At 32.7% G+C, this 16,462-nt stretch overlaps 1 protein-coding gene across 1 annotated transcript; it reads left to right on the top strand.

Annotated features, from left to right (window-relative positions):
* The first annotated feature begins 6,696 nt into the window (after positions 1-6,696).
* LOC149160896 (expansin-A8-like) lies at positions 6,697-8,014 on the top strand. The gene is made up of 3 exons (XM_089435435.1): positions 6,697-6,850; positions 6,981-7,293; positions 7,386-8,014. The coding sequence occupies exons 1-3, from the start codon at positions 6,712-6,714 to the stop codon at positions 7,687-7,689; spliced, it is 756 nt and encodes a 251-aa protein (XP_089291561.1). The 5' UTR covers positions 6,697-6,711; the 3' UTR covers positions 7,690-8,014.
* The last annotated feature ends 8,448 nt before the right edge of the window (positions 8,015-16,462 follow it).

Genomic DNA, 16,462 nt, shown 5'->3' with positions numbered 1-16,462 from the left:
CTAAAGAGTTTCCTCTTATTTGTATCTCTCCTCCCACTTCTTTAGTAATGTCATTTCCTCTTCTTTTCTTCCCTCTAAGTACCCATCAAAGATCAATCATTATTGTAATGCTTCCATTTTCTGTTCCAGTTTCTTTTTCTCTTAAAAGATGTTACCAAATTACATTTTGTTCCACTTCTTTAGTTTCATTCTTATGTGTTTTAATCTGGCTTGTAGAGTACATATCTTTGAGCCTCTGTATAGGATCTTTTCCTTCCACCATGATTTGATATTCTCCATGAAGTTAGGGTGCTCTAACAAGAAATGCCTCAAATCGAAAGGGCCTATTTTTGGGAGTTCCTGTTAATTGCATCATTAATAGGACTGGCTAATGGTCAGAACCCCTGCAGGGAAGGATATTTGTTTCCGCATTCACTCCTCTCATTGGTAAGTCTTCTGATATTAAACACCTGTCAAGCCTAGATGTGACTTGATGCTTATCTTTGTGCTTATTACTCCGAGTAAATCATCCATTGGTAGTTTCCATATTAATAAGTTTGGGCTCATCAATGAATTCCTTAAATGCTTATGAGTCTTTGTCTATCCTTTGTTGGCACCCTTTTTTTTCCGAAAGAGAAGTTATCATGTTAAAGTCTCCCCCCACCACCCAAGGGAGGTTCCCTTTCCTGCTTTTTATCCCTCTTAGATCTTGCAACATCTTGATCTTCTCCTAAAGCCTTTGAGGCCCGTACACATTAGTGAAAACCATTATGCCAAGGGTGCCTATAACCTTCATTTCTACAGATATGTACGATCTATTGGCTTCAGAGTCTAGGAGGATCAAGGATTGGGGGTTCCAATAGATTGCTAGACCCCCCACCGAGCCCTGTGCTTCCACCTCCATTGATTCATACTTTATTCCTAGTTTCCTACTTAACTCATTTATTTTCCCTACTGAGCATTTTGATTCTTGAAGAAAAAAATATCAGGTTGTTCCATTTGAATATTTTTTTTAACAATCTTTGTTTCCTTAGGCTACTAATACCTCTGATATTCCAAGATAAAACTTTCATGATTTAGATAAGGTTTGAGGAGGGCGAGCCTAGGGCTCTCATCTTACCTGAATTTATTAACATAGCTCCCAACTCCTTAAGGGAAACATTATTCGACTTTCTCCCTATTTTCCATTGGCTTTGCCTTGGCTCCAACACTGTATGAGATTTTGTTGCTTTCACACCTAGTTGAGACCCCTTTGGAGATCCACCCACTTTTTCTGGATGAGGTCTTTTCTGCCCTCATAATTTCGACTCTTCTCTCATTAAATATAAATATTGGATCATGTTCATTTGATCCACATTGATTGATTTTATTCCTTGTTTCTCCACCTATTCCATCAAATCCTGGAGGTCGATTCCTTCCCTTTCAATTAGCTCCTGCAATTCTGGATCTTTTGTTCCTACTTCGCTTGGGGTCATTTCTGTGTCTCCCTCAAAATATTTTGATAGATTTGGGATATCTCCTTGCTTCTCATGGTCCCCAATCTACTGCCCCATTTCTTCCTCTTTATTTTCTTCTTTATCACCACTTTCCTCTTCTTCCTCCCCTTGTTCTTCAGGTTTTCCTCGACTAGAATTTCAAAATTATTTCTCTCACCTTTCTTCCCTTGATTTCGCTGTTGTTATATTCTATTAGGTCTTCCCCTCAGATTGGGTCTTACAAAGCCCTTTGCATCCTTTTGATCTGTCTCTTTGTTCTTTTCTTTTGTATTTCTTAGGGGGCACTCCATTATCAGGTGGCCATGCTCATGACATCTCCAACATCTGAAAGGGATTTGTTCATAGTCCACTGGTTGTAACCAAAATTCGTCTCGGAACTCTAGCTTGACTACTTCAGGCAGGGCTCCAGAGACATCCATTTCTACACAGATCTTTGCATATGCTGTGTACCTGCCTTGTAACGTTTCTTATGAAATTTTAATGAATTTACCCAAAGAATCACCTATCAACTTTAAAGTTGTAGGTAGCCAATAGTCCAGGGGAAGAGAATATAACCTGACCCAAATTGGGACACATGTGAAGGTTTCCTTCTTCGAGGTGAAGTTCTCCATCCATGGCTGCATGTATAAACCCGTTGAAGCAAAGAAATATGGACCACCATCAAAAATTCTGTCTTTGTCTTCCATATTAGAAAATACCACTGTGAAAAACCTTTTGATCCTAGGTGTAGTTCTATTTCACCCCTCGGTTTCTAGTGGTGTTTGATCCAGTCGCACAATGCTTTTTCTGTGGGCCAAAGCCCCATGAATTTTCATATGACAACATATGACCTCATTCATTCTTTAAAGGCTTGCATCTCGGGATTGATGATCACTGCCATTAGGATTACCACCATTTTTGGCTTACACGGTCCTATAAATCCTTTCACTTTTGTTGTTGATGTTCGTCCATTGGCTTTCCTCCTGGGCCCTGTCTTCATTCGTTCTCTGTCATTTCCCACCTACCTCTGTTGAGCCCTAGACCTTCTCTTAGATATCTTCTATAGGCTATGTGCTCTAAAGTCCATCCAAATTCCCTTCCCTTTATCCATGACAACATTTATGTAGGATAAGAGGGAGCCCCGCTCCCTCCTTTTACATCTATGAAAATCATAAAAATTTTGCTACTCTTCAACTTTATTAACAAATTATTAATATCACATTAATTAATATTGTTATTAAGATTATATATATACACACTTTCAACTGAATTTAATGAATAATGTTGAAATTTAAGGAAGGTTGATTTTTCAATCATAAAAATGATGATGAAATGTGAAAAAGACCAAAAACAATTACTGTATATTACCTTTCCTCTATCGTCTCCTCTATCGTCTTGTTAGCATGACTAGATTTAAATTCTATTTGTGTTTTTTTAAATATAATTAATTTTTTTAAATAATAAAAAAATCATCTTAGTTTAAAAAACGTATGTCACCCTATCTTAACGAAAAAGCTTAGTATCTCATCTTAACGAAAAAGTAAAAACTCACAACAGATCCTGGTCATCAGAAAAGGCTATACTAAAAGAAATGGACTTACGTGGTTTAACACTATTGAAAGTCCTTATGATAAGGGAACGTAAACAAAAAAATTTCAACCTAACAAGTTGTGTGAATGTCCACTATCCACTAAAAAAGCAAATTTTCTATGCTTTAACCTTTAAATGTCTGGATTCACCACAAAGCGAGCCTAATCCTTCCATGCGATGGATATCATAATGCTATATAGAACCTTAAGTCAAGAAACTTGAAAGACCTGCGGCCAATCCACTGGACCAACTCTTACACGAAAATTTGGATTAAATAACTTTGTGCGCAGCAGAGAATTTCCTATGAAGGAAAACGATTGGCACAACCATCAATTTAGAAAAGAGTTGATATGTAATACAATTGGGAATTCCGCTTGTTGGCGAGACAACGTCTCGCTCTTGATGGAACCTGTAACTAAGGCTGACATGGTCACATTAAAACTGACAGAGCTGTGCCTATAAAATATCTTTAATTTGCTAAGACGAAGATGCCATATTCGAAAGATACACGAGTGCTTTTCGTTAAATAAGTGTGCTTATTCATTTCCGTTTCACTACTATTCAAAAATAAATGATCTTGAAGCCCCTTTTATCCATTTATTTATGGTGGTCTATACATTTCCCATCGCACTATCTCTATCTCGTCCGTCGTCTTCATCTTATAAGCGGAGCAGTAATTTCAACCATTCCCTTACGCTACAACTTGTACAGTGTCGCCCTCACTCGTTGTCGTTCAAAAGAAATGAGGTCCACATATTTCTAACAGACAATTTGGTATCTCTGGTAACTTAAAATATGAATTTACTCTCAAAGAACTTATAACAACTTTTCGTATCAAATTTTACAATTACGTAGTTGTGGTCAATATCGTAAAATGGATTTGTTCAAAAATTGATTGAGACCATTGTCAATTTACTCAAGATAGTTAATATGATGAGAGTATAAGCGTCAATTTAGACATAGTTAAAGTTTCATAGAAAACATACAGTGACAATAGGGTTTATTGGCGTGACAACATCCATGCTTAATGTGAAGCTATTAGAAATAATGACATCCCCACATTAAAACTCATAGAACCATGAATGTAAAGTACGTTTAAATTTGAGACCGACAGACTCTTTGTTGAATGGGGTCCGCTTATTCAATTGCATGGTACACATACCTTTGAAGCTTTACTGAGTCTCAAACATGATCCCATCTTTACTGAGTCTCAAATATAATCCTATCATTCTCTTTTTATTGCCTAGGTTGCAAGTAAGGTGTTACGCTACAATTTATTGTGAATAATTATTCGTTGTTTTTGTTATGTAGCCCGATCGAGATTCACCCACTCTCTCACGCTACAATTTATGCTTATTATTAAACAGTGTCGCCGTCAATCGTTCTCATTCGGGAAAAAATCTAAATCAAAAATTTCGTAACCGCGTAGTCTAAGGAGGCTGAGGAATTGCTAGGAAAGTTATTGAAATTCTGGTTATATTTAGAGAAAATCTGGCAAAGATTTTTGTAAATTCAAGTTATGGGTGTTAAACTTCAAAATTTTAGGTATTCTAAAAGTTTTTGATGGTGCTAAATCTATTTCCACTATCAATTCAAACACTGCTTCTACGAGATTTTTTTGAAATTTTTTTACCCAAATTCCAGCCACTTTTAACAGTCCAAGCCATTCCTCCGCCTCCCCTCTTGAGACGACTCCGTTGGTAACACAACTTAGGATATGTGGTGGTCAGGAATGGAATTTGACTTTGTGACAAAATGATTTACCCATCCAGTACAGCCAAAAATTTCTCCGCCTATTTAAAAAACGATCCAAAGGGCATTAGACTGACCTAAACCATTCAAATTTAAGGAGTCCTTCATATTTGAAATTTCTACGGTAGTGGGGTTGAAAATATGAATCCCTTGCTCTTAATTGCCATCCCCTCAATATTGATCTCCAACGCTTTATCTCATACCGCGTTTTAGCATTATACGAGAACACCTGCGTCCACAAATATCATATGATATGAGAATACATGCATCCACAAAAATAATATAATTTACTTATTAAAATTGATGAAAATATTATAATATAATAAGTTATAATATAATTTACTTATTGAATTGATCAAAATAATATTGCATAATACATTTACTTAAGTGATCTTTCAACAACTTTCTATATATGGCCATTTTAAAATGTGTAATATAATTCTTTATTTGCATAGTTTTAGGGTCATGTTTCGGATAAATCAGAAAATCCTTCAAAATAGATCGCTTAAGATTATGTATAATCATAAGTGTGGTTACAACCATGTTTCAAAGTGAATTATAATATTTTATTTTAATAATATTTTTGGAAAAAGTTTAATTAAAAAATATTATGATTTTTTAGGAGTTGTTTTTAATGAGATTTTTTGGATTTTTTTCTCATTGAATCTAGTCCAAAAATTTGAGGTGAAATTTTGATTTGTTTTATTAAAACTAGTTTTTTTTATTGTATATATGGATTGATTTGTGTTATTTACATTAGTTTTTTCACTGTATATATAGATTCAATACACTTAAACCCTAGGGCACTTCAATTGTGCAAAGTTACCCATGAAACTTATGATTTCAATAAATTCTTACTTGATTTTAGAGAAATTACAGAGGAAAAACCCACCAAAAAACTTTCAAAAAATCTCACTAAATACAACTCAGATTTTTTAATAATTTATCTTATATATAAAAAAATATATCAAAAATAACATTTTATTATATTAATTTTAAAATTAAGTTTGATTTTAAATTTAATTAAGATTTTTTAATTTAAATTGAAACTATATACAAATCAATAACCTATTTATATGACGAAAATTTTTCCAGGTTGGTGGAAACTTTCCTATAATGACTCAAAATAGTTCAATTTGAGCGCCTCATAGTGTCGCATGTTTAGAGTGGACAGTTTAGTTGATTTGGAGAATGATTTGGTCTCCCTTCTCCTTGGTGCAAATCTTATAAAGAGATATATTGATTTTTTTTGTGACAAGGATCAGCGATTTTGAAAATTAAGGGTTCTTCATAAATGTGGATCTAACGTGTCAATCTTCGATTAAAAAAGTCACCAAAGTGAAAACAACGTCCTCATATTCAAAAACAAAAAGAAACAAAAAAATTCCAAAGTGAAAACAAGAAGAAAAAGGGAACTTCATACATGTGTCTCAAAGAAAAATCAGCCAAGTGAAAACAGCGTCTTCTGTAAAGGAAACCTTACAAAAAACTGTATAATAAAAATTCCCGACATATACTTATAGTTGTAGTGAAATTACAGTTACAGCGATTAACAAATTCATGTGTACTGACCCCAGAGACTCATAAAATTCTCCTCCGGATTACACTTTGCAATTGATCGGCGATTGACCAAACAAAGTGGGGCAAGTGGCCGGTTTACAGTCTATATAATTGGGACTCCTAAGCAGATCCATTCAGCAGGCGACTTTCGTCCTTTGGAGCACTTCCTGTTCTCTTTGTTTCTGGCTTCAGCTTTAGAATCTGCACTCTCATTCTGGTGAGCTCTGTCTTTCTTTGAATTATTACTGAAATTTACTTAAATATGATACTCAATTGGTATACTTACATTTAGGTATGAACAGTACAAATATAAATTTTTCTAACAGATTTCCATTTTGTGTGCGAACGCAGTCCGATGGCACTTAAAGCAAAAATATCAATAATTAGACTATTGGGGCTCCTTTGGCTCTGCCGTAGTGCTTACGGGCAAGATGGGGATTGGCAATCTGCTCATGCCACGTTCTACGGTGGCAGCGATGCTTCTGGCACCATGGGTACTATGTTTATACATATTAAGATCATTTACCTCTTCGATCATAAATATACTACCAATTTCCTTGGATTGTATTTGTCGTGCTCTGAAAATTTTCGTGTTGTAGTCATTCTTATTTGAGAATGTTGCAGGAGGAGCGTGTGGATATGGTGATCTGTACAGCCAAGGCTACGGAACGAACACTGCTGCTTTGAGCACTGCGCTCTTCGACGATGGACTCAGCTGTGGAGCGTGCTATGAAATGAAATGCAACAACGATCCCCAGTGGTGTTTGCCGGGGATTGTGACGGTCACAGCCACCAACTTCTGTCCGCCAAACTATGCTCTTCCCAACGACAATGGAGGATGGTGCAATCCACCACTGCAGCACTTTGATATGGCCGAGCCTGTTTTTAAGCAGATTGCCATATACAAGGGTGGAATTGTCCCTATCCTCTACAGAAGGTACTTGGAATAATTCATACTCTATACTATATATAAGCGGATCTGCTCTGTTCTGATTTTGAAATTAATACCCTGCGATGGGTTTGTTGCAGGGTCCCCTGCTTGAGGAAGGGAGGAATTCGTTTCACCGTGAATGGCCACTCATACTTCAACCTGGTGCTCATCACAAATGTTGGAGGAGCTGGAGATGTCAACGCTGTTTCCATAAAAGGGTCAAGGACTGGTTGGCAGGCCATGTCACGCAACTGGGGACAGAACTGGCAAAGCAATTCCAACATGAACGGCCAGAGCCTATCGTTCCAGGTCACCACAAGCGACGGCAGGACGAGCGTTTCCTATAACGTGGTTCCTGCTGACTGGCAATTCGGCCAGACTTTTGAAGGAAGCCAGTTCTAATGGGGAACTTACGTTACAGTTTCACCAGCTGTCTATATGTGTATATGGAGTCCTCCCTCTTGGCCACCTTACTTCTACAAAACGGCTGCGGCAGCAGCTGGACTACGTTAAGCATTAGAAGAAAGGCTAGCTAATGTAACGTCAACAAATATTTGATTGTGGCTAGGGAGGGTTATGGGATGCAGCGATGTCCCATTGCTGAGATCCTCTCTCATTGGCTTGGTCTGGTTACTACCTTAACATGAAACTACTCAGTTGTGGTTGTGATAAGGATGTTTACCGTAACGCATTCCTTGTATGCGTTGTACTTTATGTCGAATAGTTATAGGGGTGTCGGAACATGATTTCAGATTCATGGTTGCTGTGTTTGGGGAATTTATGTGCATTTTGCTTAATATTTTATTATCCATTTTAATTTAAACATTGGATTTATCCCATTTTGAAAATCCATTTTAACTTATATTTTCGAAATAATTATTATGTGTGGAAAAGGATAAATATGAAGTGTAAATATTGTTTTAATTTCCTATAAAGTTTTGTTGGCTCTAAACTTGTTTATATATAAGAGACATTATTTTCAATTAAAACTGAGTACTGAGTATCATGGTATGACTCTACACTACACGCTAAATCAAGATGACGAGTCTAGATTTATTGTCCGGGTTAAAATTATTGATATTTAAATTTATCTTTTCTCTTCCCAAACCATTTGTAAGCTGCATGTCACCATAACAACTATTATAAAGCCCAAAATTGTTTTTGAAAAACTACTTTTCTTGCCCCTGCAACTGCGTACTTCCATTGCCAATACGACTTTCCACTTGCATGATCACATTAAGTGATGTGATGGTCAAATCGCATCCCGTGCCTCACATGTTCCTAAGTTCATAATCTAAATTAATGATCGAAATCTACTTTGTAGCATGGACATGTTCGTATTTAAAATTACCTATACCTTTCACTATTAGCTTATCAGCTAGTGAATATGTATTTCCTCACTAATAGAAATAACGGAGGAATTTCAAGATTTTGAAATACTCTTCACTTGCCTCAACAAACTGCTTACAATCAGCTTATCATTTAGTGAACATGTATTTCCTCAATAATAGAAATAACGGAGGAATTTTAAGCTTTTGAAATATTCTCCACTTGCCTTAGCAAACTGCTTACTATTATTTGTGGGTTTAATTATCTTTGCCACCCTATAACCTACCTTGTGGCTCGTTTAATTATCTTTGTCACCCTATAACCTACCTTGTCACTGTGACACATGGTAACACTCAACACTTTCACATCACCTGGTCAATACACATCACCCATTCATTTTCACATCATAACTCATGTAACTCATTCAAAATTGGAAATTTTCACCAATTTTATAATTTTCCAAATTTCATCCCAAGGCCATCACAGAATTCTTGACTTCGAATATTTTACCTACCAATGATGCTATTGTAAATCATTAAACTTGTATATTCCATCCATCCAATGTTAGGAAATTTTGTCAATTTCAATATTTTTCCCAAATTTTACATCAATAATATCTAGATATTTTATTAATTTCATCTAATACATCTTTATACTACAATATATATACTCCACATCTCATTATCAAAACAATTTTAAACCATAAAATTTTCAATTGCAACTATTACATATTTTTTTCATACATTTTTTATTATACACAAAATTTGTATCACACGTTTTCTCCATATACAAATTAATTTATGGCCCGTACAATCCCAAAACTATAATCCTTGATAATACTTTGTAAAGTATCCAATACCCTCTATCCACCAAATTTACTTATCTTCTAATACCATCAGGTAGAAAGTTGAAATCCACACTTTTAGCTTTGATACCATAATTTCATCGTAACTTTATTATGAGTTGGTTAATGTATATTTACGTAGACAAAATTACTAAATATTAATTAAATAATTTAAATGAAAAATAATTTAATTAATATTATAAATAAGATTATAAATAAATTATAATATTATCTTTCTGTAAATTAAATATTAATGAGTTATAAATGAAGAATGTTCCACTCAACTGTAAGCTCTTTATTTCTCATAATCTTTTTATTTATTTCTCATATTCTTTTTATAATAAGATTATCCCGACATGAAGTTGTGAGTCTTCCAGATAACTTTATTATGAGTTGGTTAATGTATATTTATGTAGACAAAATTATTAAATATTAATTAAATAATTTAAATGAAAAATAATTTAATTAATATTATAAATAAATTATAATATTATCTTTCTGTAAATTTAATATTAACTAGTTATAAATGAAGAATGTTCTACTCAACTGTAAGCTCTTTATTTCTCATAATCTTTTTATTTATTTCTCATATTTTTTTTATAATAAGATTATCTCGACATGAAGTTGTGAGTCTTCAAGGACAAAATTACAAATACTTGTCTCTAATTCTCTCATGTAGCTGGATTTCAAATAATTATGTACTATATTAACTTTTATAGCTACCCCAATCCACCATATCTCTTTTTCGATCAATTTTCACAATTGAATGGAAGTGATCTCCTCTCTACTACATAGTCCCTCAAACTATACCACTTTCCTCCATCTTTCTAGCACAAACTCTCTAGTGAGAAATTTCATTGTTGGAGACTCTAAAGATTCTTAGCTATAATGAAGTTTACTAAAAAAACAATAACTTCCTTTGCACATGGGAATAAATTCCACATAGTTTTCATAACAATAAGGTCCATAATTCTATTACAGTCATAATATGCTAGCATAACCTTAGAAATAATCTCCATTAATATGAAAAGTTCCTTAAAATCCTAAAATTCATAGAACATATTTGCATTATTATAATGAAAAATATGTCTTCAAAAGGAATCCAATGGATCTCTTTGGAACTAATCACAAGGTACAAGGACTTAGGAACACCTAAAGTAAAATAACTAAATATGAAATAAAACAATATCATTTATATTTATCCCCTTTGAGACCTTAAGCTAGCTTTCTTTCCTTTCTTGTGGAATTCTAGTACCCATACTTTTGTCTTTCATATTTTACAATTTGTTATTCTTATTTTTATTATGATTTATTTACATATTATGAAGTTTAAATTTTAATCATTCATTATATATATATGAATGAGAATAAAAAATTAAAAAGTTTCATGTAACATTGCAAGGTGTCTCTAATTTAAATATGTTCTTATTATTAACCAATTAGCCCAAGGATTTTTTTTGCCACTTAAATATTTAAAATGAGTTCTCTAAATTTAAAAACAATGATTTTCATATTTGTCACTAAGAATTTTTTATTTTTTTTAAATATTAAAAAGTTAGTCAAATGGATTTGATAAATATTCTAATGATGTTCAATTAAGTGTAAAATATTTTGAGCCCCAATGGTTAGCTCAGTTGGTCAAAATCAGTGCCTCGCCATTCGGGAGGTCATAGGGTCCATTCTACCTGAAGCCCTTGGGGTTAGGCCTTGCTAGTGGGCCACAGGGCTAGATTCCCTTTGGGGTCGATCAGCTCCCTTTGGGGTCGATTAGCCCAGATATTTCATGCCCGGAAATTGATTCCATTTTTCTGAATAATTTAATTAAGTGTAAGTATTATTGGAACATCTTGAATTTGATCTTTTAAAATATTGAAATCTATTTTTTTAACATCAAATGATAAATAATAATAGAGCGCGAAATATTTCATGAACCACCAAAATTAATTCCAAAGAGTAAACAAACTTACATTCTAAAAAAATTGGAGAACTTGTGTTCCCTGAAATAGATATTTTTTTTCAAACTATTGATCTTCCACTTAAAAAAAATTCCACTTAAATATAAAGGACTTTTTTCCCTATGGAAAAACTGTAATTTCCATTAATGATGAAATAAAAATTGCATGTACTAGATTCTATGAATAGCATATCTAGACGAGCGATTAACAAAGAGCTATGAGTTCCTATGGCATAAAAAAAACCCAAAAATAAATATATTCAAAAAACTATCATTGATGTTGTATACATATATTCAAACAATTGTGCATATGATGCATATTAGAGACCAACGGTGTCCAAAAATAGCACTATTGATGTATCTGGTGATCACAGTTTTCAGAAACTATCATTTGTTCTTGTTTTGTCAATAAAATGGCAATGGAAATACTAAAAGTGATTTGTGCAATTGAGCCCATTGATTATCCATGAGACGACATCTTGTTGTGCGCTCGCTATGGAAACCTGATCAACACCGATGTTCCTCTCCCTGTAAATGTGGCAACATGTAATATGTTCAAAACATGATTTGATCATAAATGTCACTTCAAGCAGATTTTTTAGAGTGTGTCTGTGTGTGACATATAGTTGTTCGATTGAACTGTTTAATGACGATTTTGGAGTCGCCAAATACCTGAATATATCTGCAGTCTTTTTCTAGTGCAAATAATAGAGTGAGCTTAAGGCTATGTAGTTCAACAAAATTATTTGTACTGGGGTCGAATCCAAAAGTCATTTTGAAATAATTGCCCACTCCACTATTATTTTGGATTGAAGATCCATCAAAATAAGCCCAGGCCTTTGAGTGATCAATTACTATGCAACTATTGTGTGGGTGGGAACAAATTAATATTCATCTGGAATGTGTTTATATATAGCTAAGATATGTGCCCCCATCTTTTCTGGAGAGAAATTTTGTTTTTCAAATATATTTTTGTTCCTGCGAATCCAAATAGCCAGACAACAAGTAGTGGGATGTTCCTTAGTTTATGTGGATTTTCTTCGTTGTACCATCCCTGCTAAGCCTCTGAAATTGTTGTGTCATGCCATTTGATATGTAGCCTAAGAGCATGTAGATTTCTCTTTTTAAATTGTATCTATATATATATATATATATATATATATATATATATATATCGTTTTCAAAATTGAGTTTGTTAATATTAGCTGACATATTTTTTTATTTTAATTAAAAAAAAATTAATTAGTTTTTAAATTTTAAAGTAACATTACACATATCTTCAGCTTATACAATATATATTAGCCACCACATATATAGTAACGTTACACATATCTTCAGCATATACAATATATATTCGCCGACACATTTTTTTTTTAATGTAAAGTTACGTTAAGTGAAAAATAATGTAAAGTTACGTTAAGTGACATCTCTTTCATATTTTTTTATATTTTTTTAATGTAATGTTACTACGTGACAACATCTTCCTCATATTTTTTTTAATATTTTTTAATGTAACGTTACGTTACCTGACAACATCTCCCTCATATACTGGGTTGTATGTCACATCTCCCTCATATACTAGGCTATAGAGCGCCTCTCGACACAATTATACTTTGAACCATATCAATTAAATAATGTTATGATCTGTTTTTTGTTGATTTTTAAACTATGGCTTTAATTCTTTTCTTCGTAATGATATCAAATGTGAACAAACCAAAAAAGAGACTCTCTTGGATTAGCTTCTTTCTATAGTGTTTTTAGAATGAGTAGATTTAAATTATTGAATTCAAGCTTTTATATCGATATCAAGTTTATTGAGAAGAGTTTTTTTTGCTAAAATCACATCAAAATACATTTGTCACATTTTTATGTGATTTTCGCCCAAAAACTCTACTCAGTAAAATAGATTTAAATAATACAATTCGTTTTCCCACTTATAAATATTTTAGTTAAAAATAATTAAATCACAAAATCTTAGTGAATACGTTTCTCGCTCTATCTTAACGAAAAGGTTTAGTATCTCACTCATCGTAATGTAAAAGTTAAAATATGAAACAGTTCCTGGGCATAATAAATCACCATTAAAGGCGAGACTAAAATAAAATGAAGTTACGTGGCTTAACTCTATTGAAAGACCTTATAGGAGAACGAAAATAATTTCTTTTAATCTAACAAGTTGTGCGAATGTCGACTATCCATTATAAGAGCACCTTTTTTATGCTTGAAGCTTGAGCCCAATCGTCCCATGCGATAATATCATAAATGCTATATAGGACCTTCAGACAAGAAACTTGAAAGACTAGTGGGCCAAATCTGTAAACAAAGTCCTACATCCCTGAACTGAGAATTAGATAAAATAACATTGGGCGCAGCGGAGAGGAAATCGATTGGCACAACCATCAATTTAGAAAATAGTTGATCTGCCATACAAGTAGAAATACCGCTCGTTGGCGAAACAACGTCCGTTGTTTAACGAGTATCTCACTCTCGATGGGAGCCCATTACAAACAATGCCATCATTATCTTTTTATCATTTTCCTATCATCATATTTTTTCCCTTGTCTAGCAACAAATTATTATTATTATGCATTCACATATTAGATTTGACTCTTAACCGTTTATCTTATACACATATAAACATTATTAATCCTGGAATCAAAGCTAGTTACCTAAAACATCTTATATGGTAGTGTTTCTTTAATCTAAAACTTCCTTTATTATGAATTAATTAACTAAATGATCATTTTTGCTATTCAATCATTTGAAACGATTTTTCTAAATTTAAAAACAAATCATTATATGATTCCGATAAATTTAAAAAAAATTATTATATGATTCCCATATTTACACTAAGGTAAATCTTTAAAATATTGAAAAAGTTGTTCAAATAAATTTGATCACGGGTACTCTTAAGAAAATGATTTTGGTAGTAATTACATAGAAGAAGTTTTGCCGACCATCTAGTATGGTTCATCGTTATGACAAGATGAAGAGGTAGATCATGGAACTAGATTAAATAGAGATAGATGTAGAGATCTTTAATAAATTTAAGCATTATAATAAAGGGTTAGTTTTTAAAAATAATATTTTAATATATAAGATCAATTACTAAGATCAAATTATATTAAATATAAGTTAAGGCCCTAAAAATAATTAATAGAGCCAACACCCTAGTAATAAATAACAATATTTTTTGAAAAATCAATGACATAATCAAAATAATAAAAATTCCAACAGTGTAAATAAAATTAAAATTTAAAATAATCAAAATTAGTACAAACCTTTGAATTAATAATTCCAAGTCAAATATAAAACAAGGAGCCATTAAGAAAATGATTTCCGTAGTAATTACATAGGATAAGTTTTGTTGACAGGTTTCAAACCATCTAGTATGGTTCATCATTATGACAAGATGAAGAGGTAGATCATGGAACTAGATTAAATAGAGATAAATGTAGAGACCTTTAATAAATTTAAGAATTATAATAAAAGGTTAGTTTTTAAAAATAATATTTTAATATATAAGATCAATTACTAAGAACAAATTATATTAAATATAAGTTAACGCCCTAAAAATAATTAATGGAGCCAACACCCTAGTAATAAATAACAATATCTTTTGAAAAATCGATGACATAATCAAAATAATAAAAATTCCAACAAAATAAATAAAATTAAAATTAAAAATAATCAAAATTAGTACAAAGCTTTGAATTAATAATTCCAAGTCAAATATAAAACAAGGAGCTAAGGACCTACAAATAATTAAAGCTCTACAAATAATTAAAGGAGCCAAGAAAAATCAATGACAATCAAATAATAAAAATTTCATAAAAAATAATAAAAAATTAGTAAAAACCCTTTGGATAACCACACACATATATATATATATATATATATAGATAATAGTTAAAAATAACTAAATAAATAAATAAAATAGGATAAAAATGTAAAATATATAAAAATTCGCAATCAAAATAAGAGAGGAATATATATATATATATATATATATATATATATATATATATCATTAGATTAAAATTAAATTAAATTTGGAAGACATGACATGGACCTAACATCTACTAATTTTCCAACCATCGTCATTATTCAGATTATGGGGCCTTCTTTCGATTTACATGGCTTCCTTGAATTTTCGATGATGGAAATGACTAATCCTAGCTATGATCCGGGACTCCTCAATGCAGATGGGATGCTTAGATTTTTCTGCATGTTCTGCCAATGTTGAGGAACAGGTCTTGCCATGCTTGATGTCAGTGGTGTGCTCATGGATCCTTTGATTAATTGATGATCGGTCTTAGCTATGTTGGGAGTCCGACAAGAGCAAGGGATAACGTAAATACCTTTCATATTTTTAGGGTCCACCGAGTCTTTTACAGATCTTAGGGAGCTCTGGATGGTATTTAGAGGCCTAAAGGTTGAAGGAAACTTATGCTTCTTTAATATCTTTGCAATCTTGTCAGTGGTCCCTTGGATAAATGGGAGATGCACCCCTAAAAATCGATCCTTGGGTTATTTTTTAATCTTAGGACATTTTTCGGCTTTGAGGAAAGCCTTAGTACATTGGTGCCTACTGTACCCATTATTATAGAAAACATTTAGGAGATGAGATTTCTCATCATTAAGATGGTTTTCATCAGAAACTCTTAAAGCTCTAATCACTAAAGTGTTGAGAACACTAAGATTTTGAGCCAGGAAGTGATGAGATTTAGCATGAAGATATTGCTCCATGTGAGTTTTCTTCCGAAAGACATGATGAGAAAAAGAGCCATCATCCTTCCTTGAAAGGAGGATGTTGAGGAAAGGAAAACTACCATGGAGAATGAAAGCAATGGTATTTTTTCTTCGACATCCTTCCTTCAAGGAAGGATGATGACTCTTTTTCTCATTAGATCTTTTGGAAGAAATGTCACAGAGAGAAATATCTTTATGTTAAATCTCATCACTTCTCGACTCAAAAGCTACACTTTAGCGACTAGAGCTCTAAGAGTTTCCAATGAAAACCATCTTAATGATGAGAAATATCATCT

Source organism: Pinus tabuliformis, chromosome 5_2, assembly GCF_031772625.1.
Source record: "Pinus tabuliformis cultivar Carrire ecotype Pingquan chromosome 5_2, CPIR1, whole genome shotgun sequence".
Lineage (NCBI taxonomy): Eukaryota > Viridiplantae > Streptophyta > Pinopsida > Pinales > Pinaceae > Pinus > Pinus tabuliformis.
The sequence above is the reverse complement of the archived record's forward strand: the minus strand, read 5'-3'. Positions and strand labels throughout refer to the sequence as shown.